Raw genomic sequence first — 14,597 nt, 5'->3', positions numbered from 1 at the left:
AGCTCCCTGAGGGCAAGGACCTTTGTGCTATATTCCAGGCACCTACATTGGTGTTTGGCCCAGAGTCAATGCTCAGGAAAGTATCCAACTGGTGAACCAAAGCCACCCTCGGGATGCAGATGCTCAACACAATGGAACCCAGACCCGACACCCTGAGGATCCAGAGTGGGTTCAAGTTTGCGGGTCCCCGGACAGCTGATGCTCGGGAAAGAGTCAATGCCATGGACCCACTCATTTCTTCCCGAGCCTCGCACAGTTCCCGGGGCGAGGCAGGCTCCCAATGGGTCTTGCAGAACTTGTGCTTTTCAATGACGGAATAGAACAGGCCGCAGTATGAAGAGGCAGGAGCCAGCTCTGGAGCAGACCTCCACACGGGCACACCCACATGGCTTGACAGTGCTTTCCTGCAGAGGCCACAGGCTCATTCACAGGTGCCTGCCATCACCCGATGTACGCAGAACTCCTCTAGGAATTGTATTTGGACCCCATGCAGGAATCTTGCAAGAAATCTTATTTTCTTTTATTTAAAAAAAATTTTTTTTTATTGATTTCAGAGAAGAAAGGAGAGGGAGAGAGAACTAGAAACATCAATGATGAGAGAGAATCATTGATTGGCTGCCTCCTACATGCCCCCTACTGGGGATCGAGACCACAGCCTGGGCATGTGCCTTTGACCAGAATCAAACCTGAGAACCGTCAGTTCGCCGCAGGCCGACACTCTATCCAGGTAAGGCTTGTTTTGTTTCTTACTCATCCCTTGTTCCAGACATTTACTGCTCGGTCAACAGGTTTGCCTCCAAGTGACTTTTGGCTAAATCCAAAATATCAAACTATGAGCAACCTGCACTACAGCACCTGGCGCAGAGCAGGGGCTGAGTAACTCCCCACAGAGGGAATGAGTGAGTCTCACTCACCATTTTTAAGGATCTGACTACTCCTGGCCATAAAAACGGCAATTCCCTCAATGCTCATCTAACCCGCCTAAAAACACACCCCAAATAGAGCACGTCAGATACCAGTGCTCCGCCAGAATGGCCACAGAGATGCAAATTTCACACCTGCCAGGAAAGACATGCCCCCCCCCCCCCCCTCCTTCCCAGTCCCACTTTAGGGCGCTCTGAAACTAGTGCCTCCTGTGACCAGCATTCAGCTGCTTTTCCTTTTCTGCACTGTGATTTGTGCTGGGGTCAGGAGCTGCTGTGCACTCGGGGGCGTTCCCTGCCCCTGGGTCCGATACCCTCTTGCCACCACACAGGTGGAGGAGAGCCTCACAGCTTGCTCACTCCAGGCCCTCACTTACAGAAACAGAGAAACTCGGGGCTCCCGACAGAAAGGCAGTGAGGAAGAGCAGCCTGGGCACTGCAGGATCTGTGAGAGGCAAACATGAGTGGCCTTGGGGATGGAGAAGCAGTCAAGAGCTGGAAGGGCTATCAAGGGGGCCTGGTAAGGCTGTAACAGTACAGTGGTTTCTACAAGTCTATTTATTTGCAAATCTACATGCATATGCATGAGTAAACATGTGTGGCTGGGCACGCATTGGGCGTATGATTCCATGCAGGGATATGTATGCACGTGTGTGTGTGTGTGTGTGTGTCCCCTCAACAAGGGACATCCTAACCCCCATTCTGTAGGGCTATATCACAAGCAGCAGGCTTGGTGACAACATTGAAGAGAAAATAGTGGCGAAAGCAAAATAATTCCTAAACCTAGCCCTAACCTTGATAAACTGGCCCATTATTCAAGCAAGTGGGCCTTGGCCATGACGGGGTTAACCTTCCAAGGAATTAGGCTTTCGGTTTTCCTAATTCAATGGCATTTATATCCATCCACTTTCAAGGAGCCCCTGCTGCTTGTTATGGGCAGCCTTGATTATAATTTTAGCCTTCAAACAAAATTGGCCTGGATTCTATTGACGGAAGGTGAATTCTGCTTTTGAGAGTTGCCGTCCCCATTGTAGTGGGTTTCTGTATGTGTGTAGCTCAAAAATGACTAATGTTGCAACAATAGTGAACCCTCCCTCCCCACCCCATGTCTACCTTGGGGCTTTGTGGGGAGACGCTGGCCATTTACTCTCTCTAATGGGTGTGTGTGGTGCGAATGTTTTTCTCTGACAATATGCAAAAGTGTTACCTTGGAAGCTGCTTTCTTCATCAGCTCCAAGGCGAGCCGTCTGTTCTTTTTGACTCCTTGACCCTAAACAATAATAAACAGCAAAGATTACTAAGAAAAGAAACTCACCATGCACGCAAAAATAGCACACAGATACATTGGTGTTTCATACAAAATACTTAAAAACAAAAGCAAACAAACAAACAAAAAAACCCAAGCCTTCTTCATTATAAATCTAATCTTAAAGATTTTTATAAGCAGTGCTGTACATCATTATCATCATCATCATCATCATTTTGCTTCTATCTATGGAGCAGAGGCATCCATACTAAAGCCCCCATTTATCAACGGGTGACAGGCCTGTCTGTCAACCCACAGGTGCTGTTGGGAGAAGCCGGGAATGAGGTTGAATGAGTTTGGTCATCCTGGATGTGTTTCTCTGGGGCTTATCTAATCTACAGCCAGACAAAGCACTTGATCTGTGTTCAACAGGAAAGAGTTATTAGGCTGTCATCTGCAGCCCCAGGGCTTCTCACCGGAGTCCCCAGGGTGGGACATGTGGCTTCAGAACCAGCTTGAGAATTTCTCTGAAGGAGTAAGGACCCTTGGAATTGGCTGTGTCAGACACCGACAGAAATGAACAAGGTTCTTCCAGTAAAATCAAGTTTTCCCAGCAGAGGTGTTTTGTATACCATAGAGAGAAATGGCTTTGAGGTTCTTGTTATAAGAGAGGACCTCTGCGGGACTGTGCTGAGCTGTCGGCAGGACCATGTGGGGAAATGATGGGTCTGAGAATGAGATGGGGTGGGGGCATAGGGGGTTTCCGTAGGTCTCTCTTGACATGGCTCTGACAAGGATGGCAAGCAAAAAGGGCAAACTCAGTCTGTTACAGACACCTCTCCCCCCACACATGCCCCTTGGAGTGGTTGATGGGGTCATACCCTAAAATAAAAGGGCAATATGCAAATCGACCAAACAGCAGAACAGCCGGTCGCTATAATGTGCACTGACCACCAGGGGGGAGATGCTCAATGCAGGAGCTGCCCCGTGGTGGTCAGTGCACTCCTACAGCGGGAGCACCGCTCAAGCAGAAGCCGGGCTCACAGCTGGTGAGCACAGCGGCGGTGGCAGGAGGACATCCACTGAAGGCTCTTGGACTGTGAGAGACCAGACCTCCCCGCTCCAGTGCACATATTTTGTGCACTGGGCCTCTAGTATAATATAAGGTGAGCAGGCTTTGCAATGAATCCCACTTTTACCTCTAATTAAACACTTAGCTCTATAGTAAAGGAGACAGCACTAGTAAGCATTCCTGTGTTAATTAACGAGGGTCCAGCACTGTCCCTTCATCTTTAATCCTCACAGCAACCCCGCCAAGGTGCGGCTGTCTTTCTCATCTGAGAGATCTGCCCAGAGTCACACAGTGAGTGAGACGTAGAGGCAGGATTCGAACCCAGGCTAGCGGGCTCCAGAGCCCACACTTAGCATCCCCACACCATATTTTCCCGTTTCAGTTCTGTGCTGAGAAAGTATCAAGATTCATAAGCTCCTTGCAGGACACAGAAAACATGCAGACTATGTTTATCTCTGTTATTTCTCAAGACCCAAAATAAAACTGTGAATCCAGCTGCAGGTTAAATTACACACACCACATTTCCATTAGACTTTAACTTACCTATTTAGTAAAACCGATGAGCTGAAGCAAAGTGGAAGATGAAAATATTTTTCAGACGTGCACCATTACTTCATTTAATTAAAGAGGGAGAGGAGGAGGAAGGGGATATGAGGCTATTTGGAATAACTGGAGATGCCCATGGCACAACCTTTTTTTAACTTCTGGGAAAGCAACAGAATCACAGAAGGTTGAAGCCAAAGTTGATCTTTTCCATCTTCTTTATTTTGAAGAAATAAAATGGGTGCTCAGAGAGGCTGAGGTATCTGAAAACTCACAGTTAGACCTGCAACTAGAACTCAGGTACTCTGATTTCTAGGTCTGGGATTTTCCAGGATACTTGTTACTTAATCAGAAATGGGATAATGTCGTGCACAACGACTATTCATTATACTGAGATCTGAGTAGTACTGGAAGGAGGTAGGTGAGAGAAGTGTAAAGTCCTGGTACATAGTAAGTGCCGAATAATATTCACCGAATCAATTCATTGAAGTCAGATATGCAGTGGAAGTCAAAGCACCATCTTCACATGGATGCAGAGTGGGATGGTCTTGGCTGTTGTGGGCAAACCACAGCCACCAGTGTGGTGCCATCCATGAACACAATTAGCCAGGTACCCACACAATACAGTAAGCCAAGTGTATGTTACTGCTCTTTCCCATTTGGAAAGCCCATTTTCTGCATGGGGCTGTTCACATGGAATAGACTTAAAGAGACCTCTGGCCAGAGTTAAAAATCTTCCTTTAGCCTGAACCGTTTGGCTCAGTGGATAGAGTGCTGGACTGCGGACTGAAAAGTCCCAGGTTCCATTCCAGTCAAGGGCATGTACCTTGGTTGCGGGCACATCCCAGTAGGGGGTGTGCAGGAGGCAGCTGATTGGTGCTTCTCTCTCATCAATGTTTCTAACTCTCTATCCCTCTCCCTTCCTCTCTGTAAAAAATCAATAAAATATATATTTTTAAAAAATATTTCCTTTAATTGCTGATTAAGGGCATCCCTCAGCCCATGACTGAATGACTTAGTTAAAATGCAAGAGAATAAAAAAAGCTTTAAGGATTGGAAACACTGTCACCTGCAGAGTATTTTATTTATGTGTCCGCCTCTCCCTGTAGATGGCGAGTTCCCGGTGGGCAGAATTAAGGTCTGAGTCGTGCACTCTGGGCAGTGGCCAGCCCCAGCTCTGTCGGACAAGTGCCCCTCCTCCGTACGGGTCTCTCCTGCCTTCCCCATCCGTGCATGAGCGCCCGGAGGTCAGGAACGTGGCTCTACATCCATATGTCCCTCCACCCAGCACTGAGCCTGGCATTTTGTCAGCCCTGAACGAGTGTTTATGGAACAAACACATGAATGTATTGGCATACGGCTAAGAGTCAAACCATTTCTATGTTGATCTGACAACTGGAAAGAGAAAGTCCAGGCTATAAATCTGGCAACCATAACAACCAGTAGGTTTTAAAGCTTTGGGAGGTTAGGCACGTAGGACAGTCCTGGTTGTTAATCAGCGAGTGGCCACAGCTGTGGATCTGGAGGTGGGGCTGGCCGCGTGAATCCACGCCTTTGTTTGAAAACCCTTGCTATCTGCGGGGCAGCTGCTTCCTGTGGACTAAGGGTCTAAGGTAGGGGTGTCGAACTCAATCAGAGAAGGGGCCAAAATCTAAAATCCAGCCTAAATCGCGGGCCGAATGGTTTACTGAACAGTCATAAACTGTCATTGTGATGGAAACGCAGCGGAGTGCAGTGATGACAGCGCGGTGCGGGCCACATTGCAAGGCCTGGCAGGACGGATTTGGCCCGAGGGCCTTGTGTTTGACACATGTGGTCTAAGGGTTTCCTGACCGGAGCCAACAACTTTCCAGATTGCTCAGATTGATGAACTGATATCTCTGTGTCTGGGGAGGATAGGGGGGTGAGGGAGGTTAGGGAGCACAGTTGCTGAAGGCAGACTGCCTGGGTCCCAGTCCCAGGTCTGAAATGTACCAGTTGTGCGACCTTGGGAGAGTTACAAAGCCTTTCTGTGCCCCTGTTACCATATACATAAGCCGCAATAATAATACACCACAGTGCCTACTTCGCCAGGTTGCTGTGAGGATTAAACGAGTTCATACATGTAAATCAGGTAATAAACGCTCCGTCATTGTGAACTGTTATTGTTTTGTATAAAACACAGTGTTTTATGGTTCTCAAGGCCCGTTCATCATATTATTTAATTCAGTGTTGTCCCATGAGACCGGGTAACTCTGAGGACACAGCAGAAGAGAGACCTGAACTCCATCCCGAGTCCTAGGCTAATGCTCTTCCCACTTTTCCCCCTCTTCTTCGAGGGCTTGAGACCAAGAGCTTCATTTGATCAACAGGACTGCTGGGATGCAGCCCAAACACACACTTTTTACGTGTGTTTGTAATTTAATGACAACACCGCCTGCTGGCAAAATTGCAGCACCTTGGGGGCTGGTGGCCACATTCCAATCCATAAAACATGGGGCGTCTCCTCCAGAATGCCACAGCTCTGGCAAAAGCAGAGAATCCAGGTGCCAAACCTAAGACTAATGACTAAAAACCGAGACCAGGGTACTGCCCTTTCGGCAAACACCCCTCTCCCATAGGAGCAGCAGAAGCGTACTCCAAGGGTCCCCGGTTCTAGACTCTGGCTGACGCATGCCTACAGGCAATGGCTCCGGAAGTCTGGTGAGAATGGCACAACTTCGGCACAAAATGAGTGACTCTTACCTTGAATAACACAATGGCGTAGTCGTATATTAGCGCGGGGTCCTCGGTCTCCAGGGCACCCCTGGCGTACCACTCGATCGCTGCCTCGGGATTCTTGGCCACGCCCTGCTGCCCCCAGAACAACATCTGGGCCAAGCGTTGCTGCGAGACAAGAGCCATTTAGAACAACGACTTCCCTGCATGATGCTCAGTGTAAGGTTTTGGAAGGTGGGAGGTCAAAGCTGGCTTGGAATGTTTTCCTACTGAGAACCAAGAATGAGGTGGACACCTGTTATCTTCCAATAGGGGTGTGTGGGAGGATGGGAGGAGAGAGCCCTAAAGGTGGACTTGTGTCAATGCAAGTCCTTGACACACGTTGAAAATGATGCGTCTGAGTGTGCGTGTGTGCTTGTGTGTACATCCATGTGCATGGATGAATCAATGGCACCCAGGACCAAACCACGTTGTCTCCTCTCTCCAGAGCCCCCGTCTAGAGGTACTGCCCACCCTCTTGGCCCAGTGAGCAGCGTCGGGGCCTTTGTACATCCCTACCAAGTAGGGTGTCTTTCTATGGCATCTATCTCTTCTTAGCCCACCATTTGTCCACAAGTCTGGCTTCACAATTATACTCAAGACTGGGAGCCCTCTGGGGGATAGAAACCCCAAAATGAGATTTGTCTGCCCTTGTCCCCTCAGCTTCCACCCAGCAGAACTCATAGAAACCACTCAACAAAGTGAATGAATGAATGAAGGACGAAGCATCCATTGCTGGGAAAGTTCATGCAGGCTCTTAAGCACCTGGAAGTGGCCCTAGCAGGGGCCCTTCCAGACTGTGCACTGGAACTCCTTCCTGCACCAGAAAGCGTGCAGGCTGGGGACAGATGCCCGAGAATGGAGCCAGTAGCAACATCTGTTAGCAGTTTGGCCCCATGTGGGCCCCTGATTGTCCTGCCTTCTTTCTGCTTCTTTTCTCATCTCCTTCTTTTCCCTTCCTCTTCCCCACCCACTCTCTGCCAAATACAACTTCCAGTGAAGTTTCTCCTGAAAGGCTAGGAGGACTTCTACAGAGGGTGGGAGACCTGTTACTACTAGTGTCTGAAATGTGTGCTTGTCAATGTATTTGTTCTCTGCTGTTTCCTTTCTCTTTCCATTTCTGGTCTTCTGGTCTAGCAGACCCAGAAGCATGGAGGCGGTTCTCGACACTGCTCATCAGGAGCATGAAGCTAAATCCTTTGGGAAGGAGGCCCCACCCTCCCGGTGCAATCAACTTTTGCCAGCTCCCATCCAGAGCTCAGCTTCATAGTGAAATCAAGGCTAAAAGGCAGGTAGGGGACATTCTCCAGCCCCCTGTCCTTTCCAGTAAATCTTAAAAGTCCATCCAGAGACAAAACATGTTCAAGAGACCGTGTCGATCTTTTTGGCACATAGTTTTCTGTTATTCTAGCTGAGTTCATGGCCTTCTTGATGCCCATCTACTCTCTCCTGCACTCCAAGATGCTTCTTTTTGTTTCTGTCTCATGCAAGGAGTGTCCATGGGTGGTCTTTAGGACTGGCTATACTGGTGCTCTCCCTGTCTGTGTTCAGAGCAGGACTACACGGCAGGCCTCCCTGAGTCAAGAGAGACCCAGTGACTTGCTTTGGCCAATGCAATGTGAGAAGTGACCTGTGCCACTTTCTGAGAAGAGGCGCCAAGAGCCAGCCTGTGCTGCCAGCTTGAGTTCCTGTGAGAGCTCAGCCCATACCAATGCCCACTGGGCAGGTAGTGTGAGCATGGCATAAACCAGCATTGTTTTAAGCCACTGTGGTTGGGGGATTTTGTTACCACGGCATAAGCTGGTCTGTCACCGCTGAGAATCTCAGGACAGTGGGCCACACCCTTACCTGAGCCGCCGCGTTGCCTCGGACAGCTTCGTGCTTCAGCCACATAAAGACGTCCCCATCTTCTTTGGTTTGTACCTTGAGTGTTTCATCATCTTTGAGTCTAATTGCTTCCACATATGCCTAAAAAGGGAGAAAGGAAGGAGGCAAGGAAGGATGGGAGGCCGGGAGGGAGGGAGAGAAGGAGGAAAAGAAGAGAAGGAGACAGGAAACATCTAAATGATAGGGGCATGCTCAAGATGGGACGTCACTCTTCAACCAGGCATTGCTCCAGGAAAACTCTATGGACAATTGATAAGTGAGGGTTGTCCACTATATATGTCATCAGATCAAGTTCTTTCTAAACAAATGCATCACAGCCAATGTATCTAAACGAGGATTTTTGTTCCTATGGAAGCTTTTGCCTTGGGAGGACACAATGTACTATTCCACTTCCACTTCTGATGCATAAGCCTGTTCAGCAGTCTGCTCCTGTGCCTCCGATCTCAGAGCCAGATTAACGTAGCATCCGAAAAGGTAAATCAATATTTTCTAAGAATAACCTTATTTTTTTTATCCCAAAGTGTTATTATCCTGCATGACTAATCTTTTTTATTTAGCAGGCTCAGCTTCAGATACCTCTGGGCTATTTCCAAAAATTCAATCCACCTCGCAAAGAAGAGGGTGGGTTCGCTCCGAGGATGCACACAGGGATGTGCTGGAGGCGCTTGAGACTGACCTGCAGGGAAAGTGCACAAGAGGTTTGTGAACAGCCTCCCAGGTCTTTGATTCCTCTGAAGAAAATATGATTCATTTTTGAAGTATAAAATTTGGCTGTTTTTTTTTTTTAAATTGACCCGTTGTTTCTCGACTTCCCCTTAGGCATAATGAATCTATCAGCAGTACCACGAGGAGTCCTGGTGAGGGCTTCCCAGGCCATGCAGCCACAGGCGGGGGAGGGGGGGATTGGATCTGAGAAGGAAGCCTCAGAGAACAAGGAAATGATTTCCCTTCTGGCCTCTCTGTTGGTTAGTTTTATTTATTTATTTATTTATTTATTTTTAAATATATTTTATTGATTTTTTACAGAGAGGAAGGGAGTCGGATAGAGAGCTAGAAACATCGATGAGAGAGAAACATCGATCAGCCGACTCCTGCACAACCCCCACTGGGGATGTGCCCGCAACCAAGGCACATGCCCTTGACTGGAATAGAACCTGGGACCCTTCAGTCCACAGGCTGACGCTCTAACCACTGTGCCAAACTGGTTTCGGCTCTGTTGGTTAGTTTTAGAAAGTACTTATGCCCTGGCTCAGTGAAGAGAGTGTGGGCCCAAGGACTAAGGAGTCCCAAGTTCAATTCCGGTCCAGGGCACGTACCTAGGTTGCAGGCTCCATTCCTGGCCCTGGCCAGAGTATGTGTGGGAGGCAGCCAATCAATGTGTCTGATTCACATTGATGTTTCTCTCTTCTGTCTCTCCCCATCCCTTCCACTCTTTCTACAGTAAAAATCAATGAAAAAATATCCTTGGGTGACGATTAACAAAAAGGCAATAACAAATAAAAAAGTACTTAGATTCACAAACTCGCCTACAACCCCATTCCTGAGAAGGCAGTCTTTTAGCTGCCTTCTCCACTGTCACCATGTGGAGTCAGAGGTCCCTCAGGCACTGGGGCACTGAGACTTGGGGATAGTGCATGGACTCAGAACCCAGCAGGTGTTAATTCCTGCCAAATGCCTGACTTGGGAGGCCACCAAGCAAAGGGCAACAGTGAGAATAAGAGCTCATGGGCTTTTATTGAAACCAACTGTGTGCTGGATGTTTAACAACTGTTTTTTGTTGTTGTTTTTTCCATTTAGTCCTCACAACAGGGCTGTGACCCAAATAACACTGTCCTCAATTTATACACAAAGCAAAAACCGAGGTGCAGAAGGTGAAGCCAAGGTCACATTGTAGAGCTGGCCCTGGGAGCAGGGTTGGCTCCAGTCTGACCACAGGGCTCTGATCAGCTCCCTCGCAAAGTCCTCCACCAGCAGTAAGAGTGCCTGGAATCCTGCCTGGGCACTAGCCACTTTCTTGTGTTATTAACTCTTTGCCAACTGTCTGGCTAACGAGCGGGTGCTTCAGCTTAAACTCCGGGGACACAGTCATCTGAGACAAGCCTATAACCTCCTGACCTTGCACAGCTCAAATAGTGGAATTCTCACCTAGAAGTTTTTTGGCTGATTAGAGAATTTGGATTTTGAGTTGTTTTTCTTTTTTTCCTTCTTAACTTGTTCAAAGGAAGAAAGAGAAGGGAAGAAGAGAGGGAAGGAGGAAGGGAGGGAGGGAATGAGAGAGGGAGGAAGGAAAAAAGAAAGAGGGAGAGAGAAAGGAAAAAATGGGACGGGATATAAAGAAGGGAGAGAAGGAAATGAAGGGAAGAAAAAGGAAGAGAAGAAAAGAGAGGGAGGGAAACAGTGGGGGACAGGGGAGAGAGAAAGAGACAGAGAAAAGAGGATGGAAGGAAAACCCGCCAACTTGGCAGCTGGGCACGAAGGCCTTCAGCAGCGCCCCTTCCCATCACCTGCGTTCTCTGGGGGTGTGAAATGTGAGGGTGCAGTCAGGACCCCGGGGAACTCAGTGCAGAGCCATTTCAGGACTCCACTTAAACCAGCGACCTCCACTAACCTCCTCCGGGGCCTATAGGAGCCCCCATTGTGCACCTGCCTCTCTCTCTCTCTCTCTCTCTCTCTCTCTCTCTCTCTCTCTGTGTGTGTGTGTGTGTGTGTGTGTGTTAAAATGAGCTATCATGGCCGAAACCGGTTTGGCTCAATAGATAGAGGGTCAGCCTGCAGACTTAAAGGTCCCAGGTTCGATGCTGGTAAAGCGCATGTACCTTGGTTGTGGGCACCTCCCCAGTAGGGTGTGTGCAAGAGGCAGCTGGTCGATATTTCTCTCTTATCGATGTTTCTAACTCTCTATCCCTCTCTCTTCCTCTCTGTAAAAAATCAATTATATATATATATATATATATATATATATATATATATATATATAATCCGCTATCATGGTTGGCTGGCTCCCAATAGGAGGTGTGTGTGTGTTCTTTGTTAAAATGTAACATTTTGGGATTTTAAAGTAAGAATGAGGGGATATTGTCAGTAACTATGGAGAGATCAGAAAGCAAGTACCCAAGATTTCCCCAAAAGGGGGTGCCACATACTAAGCGGTGTCGAATGTAAGAGAAAAAGAGTTGACAGCCACTGCTCTGGGTACTGGCCGTCCACAATGAACACTGGTCGCATCACAAAGCACCAGAGTCAACAATAAATTACAGTTCCTTTGTGTTCATCACTGGACTGGACACTGTGCACCCTCCAGCCTGCCCATCATCCGATCGGTAAACAATGAGCGCCAACTGTATGTCAAACACAGGGCTGGGCTCTGGGGCCAGTGATGTGAGTAGACAAGGTGCCTGTCTCGGAACGCACAGTCTACTGGGGAAGCCAGGCCTATGACCATGTACCCAACACTCACCATAAGGGCCATGGTAGGGAGGTGCCTGATTCCAAGGCTCATAGCAAAGGGAAGGTCAGGAGGAAGAGGTGAAGTTTGAGCCTTGTGTTCCAGAAGGAGAGGAGTCAGTAGGCGGGGAATGGCTGGTGAGCATGGAGAAAGGACCCCAAGCAGAGAAGACCCAGCAAGGCCAGGAAGTGTGGACAAAAACTTAATTTCTCCTGGGTGGGCACACCAGGTAGGGATGGCTGAGAGCTGAGGCTGGGGCAGCAGAGAGAAACCAGGCAAGGAGTGTCTCCTATGTGACGAGCTGGACCTAGTGCTCTGGCTCAGTACTTCTCAACACCGGCTGCACATTAGGGTCATCTGAGGAGCTTTTACACATCCACACATACACATATATATATACACTGAGTGGCCAGATTATTATGACCACCTGACGTTTATAGGCAAATTAGCCGTGCACTGCATCGTATGGGATATGGGAACTGAAGGCCTGTTCAAAAAAACACCTTTGCTCTCTGCAGTTACCAAGATAAAATGTCTCCAATTTGCATAGGAACACAAGGATTAGACAGTTGAGCATTGGATAAAAGTCATGTGGTCTGAAGAATCACGCTTCCAGTGGCGTCATGCAGATGGCAGAGTGAGAATTTCACAGAAACAGCATGAAAGCATGCACCCCACATGCATGAGTACAACCCTTCAATCTGGTGGGGGCAGTGTTATGACTTGGGTTATGTTTCCCTGCCATGATTTGGGCCCTTTAATTCATGTGGAACAACATCTGAATAACACAACATTCTTAAGTATCATTGCTGATCAAGTTCATCCTATCATGTTGATTGCATATCCCAATGGAGATGGCTTCTTCCAATGAGACAATATGCCATGCCCCAGTGCTCAGATTGTGCAGGAGAGGTTTCAAGAACATGAGGGAGACTTTACCTTGCTTAGGTGGCCCTCACAATTACCAGATCTAAATCCAACTGAGCATTCATGGGACAAAGTTAAAAGAGCCATCAGGCAGCTGATTCCACAACCATCAAACCTCACAGAACTATTCATGACAGTGCTATTCATCAGACATGGTGTCAGATTCCTCACATCACCTTTCAACATCTCATGGAGTCAATGCCAAGAAGACTCACTGCAGTATTAAAGGCAAAAGGTAGCCCAACAAAGTACTGATGGGGTGCTCATAATAATCTGGCCACTCAGTGTAAATGCATGTATACGTCTGGGCCCACCTCACTTCTGTAAGATTATGGGTTGTAGTCTGTGTAGATGTGTTCTTTAAGCCACCAGGTAATTGTGATGCGTAGCCAGGTTTTGAACCTCCATTATCGACAGCCCAAGTTGGCCTTTATGAGCATGGGAAGGGACAAGACTAGTGGCAGTTGGGAGGTATATTAGTTTGCTACGGCTGCCATGACAAAATACCCCAGCCTGTATGCTTCAAACCACACACATTTATTTCCTCAGTTCTGGAGACCAGGAGTCTGAGATGTTAGCAGATTCGGTTTATTTCCTGAGGCTTCTCTCCTTAGCGTGCAGAAGGCCACCTTCTCACCGGGTCCTCACAGGGTCATTCCTCTTTCTGTTTTGTCTGCATTCTCATCTCCTTTTCTTGTAAGGATATGGTCCTACTGGATTAGGGCCACCTAATGACTCCACTGTGACTCAACTGCCCCTATACAGGTCCTATGTCCAAGAACAGTCACAGTCTGAGGTACTGGGGCAAGGGCTTCAGCATATGAATGTGGGGAGAGGGCACATAATTCAGCCCATACAGGAGGCTGTCACAGGGGCTCAGAGGAGAGACGATGAAGGACAAATGTAGGAAATGTAGGCTGTAGACTGTGGCAGCAGGGATGGAAATGGGAAGAGACAAAACATTGGGAGAGAAACCAAGATGGCGGCATAGGTAACCACCTAACTGCAGCCTCACACAACAATTTCAAAAAATACAACTAAAATATAAAGTGGACATTATCCAGAACTACAGGAAAGTTGATTGACTGGAAATTCTACAACGAGAAGGAAAGAGAAAAGCAGAAGGAAAATCAGAGGAGCTGTAAAAGTCTAAGGTACAGAGACATGTTGCATGCGCGGAGAGGACGGAGCCGGAGAGGAGGGGCGGCAGAGTGCCTGGCTGGCATTCCCTAGCGGGAAGGAGATAAAAGCTCCAGACTGTGCTGAACCCCAGTTCTGACAGCACTGAACCCCAGTTCTGAGTGAGACCCTGGGGGATCTGGGCTGTAAGGCGGAAGCTCAGGGGAGCGGCGAAAGGCAGAGCCCCGGAGTCGTGCACATTGCGCATAGAGGACTGACTGTTGACTGTGCTGCTAGATTGCCCTAGCGAGAAGGAGAAAAAAGCTCCAGACTGTGCTGAGCCCCAGTTCCGACAGCACTGAAGCCCAGTTCTGGGCAAGACCCTCAGGCCCCAGGCTCATGCAGAGGGAATCTGGGCTGTAAGGCAGAAGCTCAGGGGAGCGGCGAAAGGCAGAGCCCCAGAGTCGCGCACATTGTGCGCAGAGGACTGACTATTGATTGAGCAGCTGGATTGCCCTAGCAGGAAGGAGACATAAGCTCTGGACTGCTCTTAACCCCACTTCCAACTGCACTGAACCCCAGTTGCGGGCTTGTTGGGGGAGAGACTAGACTGTCTGGTAGCGGGTGAAATTCTAGGGCACCTTTTTCTCAGAGGTGCTTGCAGCGAGTACCAAAGGACACTGAGGAACACTGAGTCTC

General features: G+C 48.4%; 1 protein-coding gene across 1 annotated transcript in view; it reads right to left on the bottom strand.

Annotated features, from left to right (window-relative positions):
• The window catches only part of SEL1L3 (SEL1L family member 3), a 116,484-nt gene that overhangs the window by 36,026 nt on the left and 65,861 nt on the right, over positions 1 to 14,597 (bottom strand). Inside the window, exons 12-14 of the mRNA XM_036419145.2 lie at positions 8,369 to 8,488; positions 6,509 to 6,649; positions 2,131 to 2,193 (exon numbers count right to left, since the gene is read on the bottom strand). Coding sequence (XP_036275038.1) covers positions 2,131 to 2,193; positions 6,509 to 6,649; positions 8,369 to 8,488 — 324 coding nt within the window. The remainder of the gene's footprint in view (positions 1 to 2,130; positions 2,194 to 6,508; positions 6,650 to 8,368; positions 8,489 to 14,597) is intronic.

The sequence above is a fragment of the Pipistrellus kuhlii genome, unplaced genomic scaffold (genome assembly GCF_014108245.1).
Source record: "Pipistrellus kuhlii isolate mPipKuh1 unplaced genomic scaffold, mPipKuh1.p scaffold_m20_p_1, whole genome shotgun sequence".
Classification (NCBI taxonomy): Eukaryota; Metazoa; Chordata; class Mammalia; order Chiroptera; family Vespertilionidae; genus Pipistrellus; species Pipistrellus kuhlii.
Note: the sequence above shows the minus strand (reverse complement) of the source record. Positions and strands in the feature narration are given on the sequence as shown.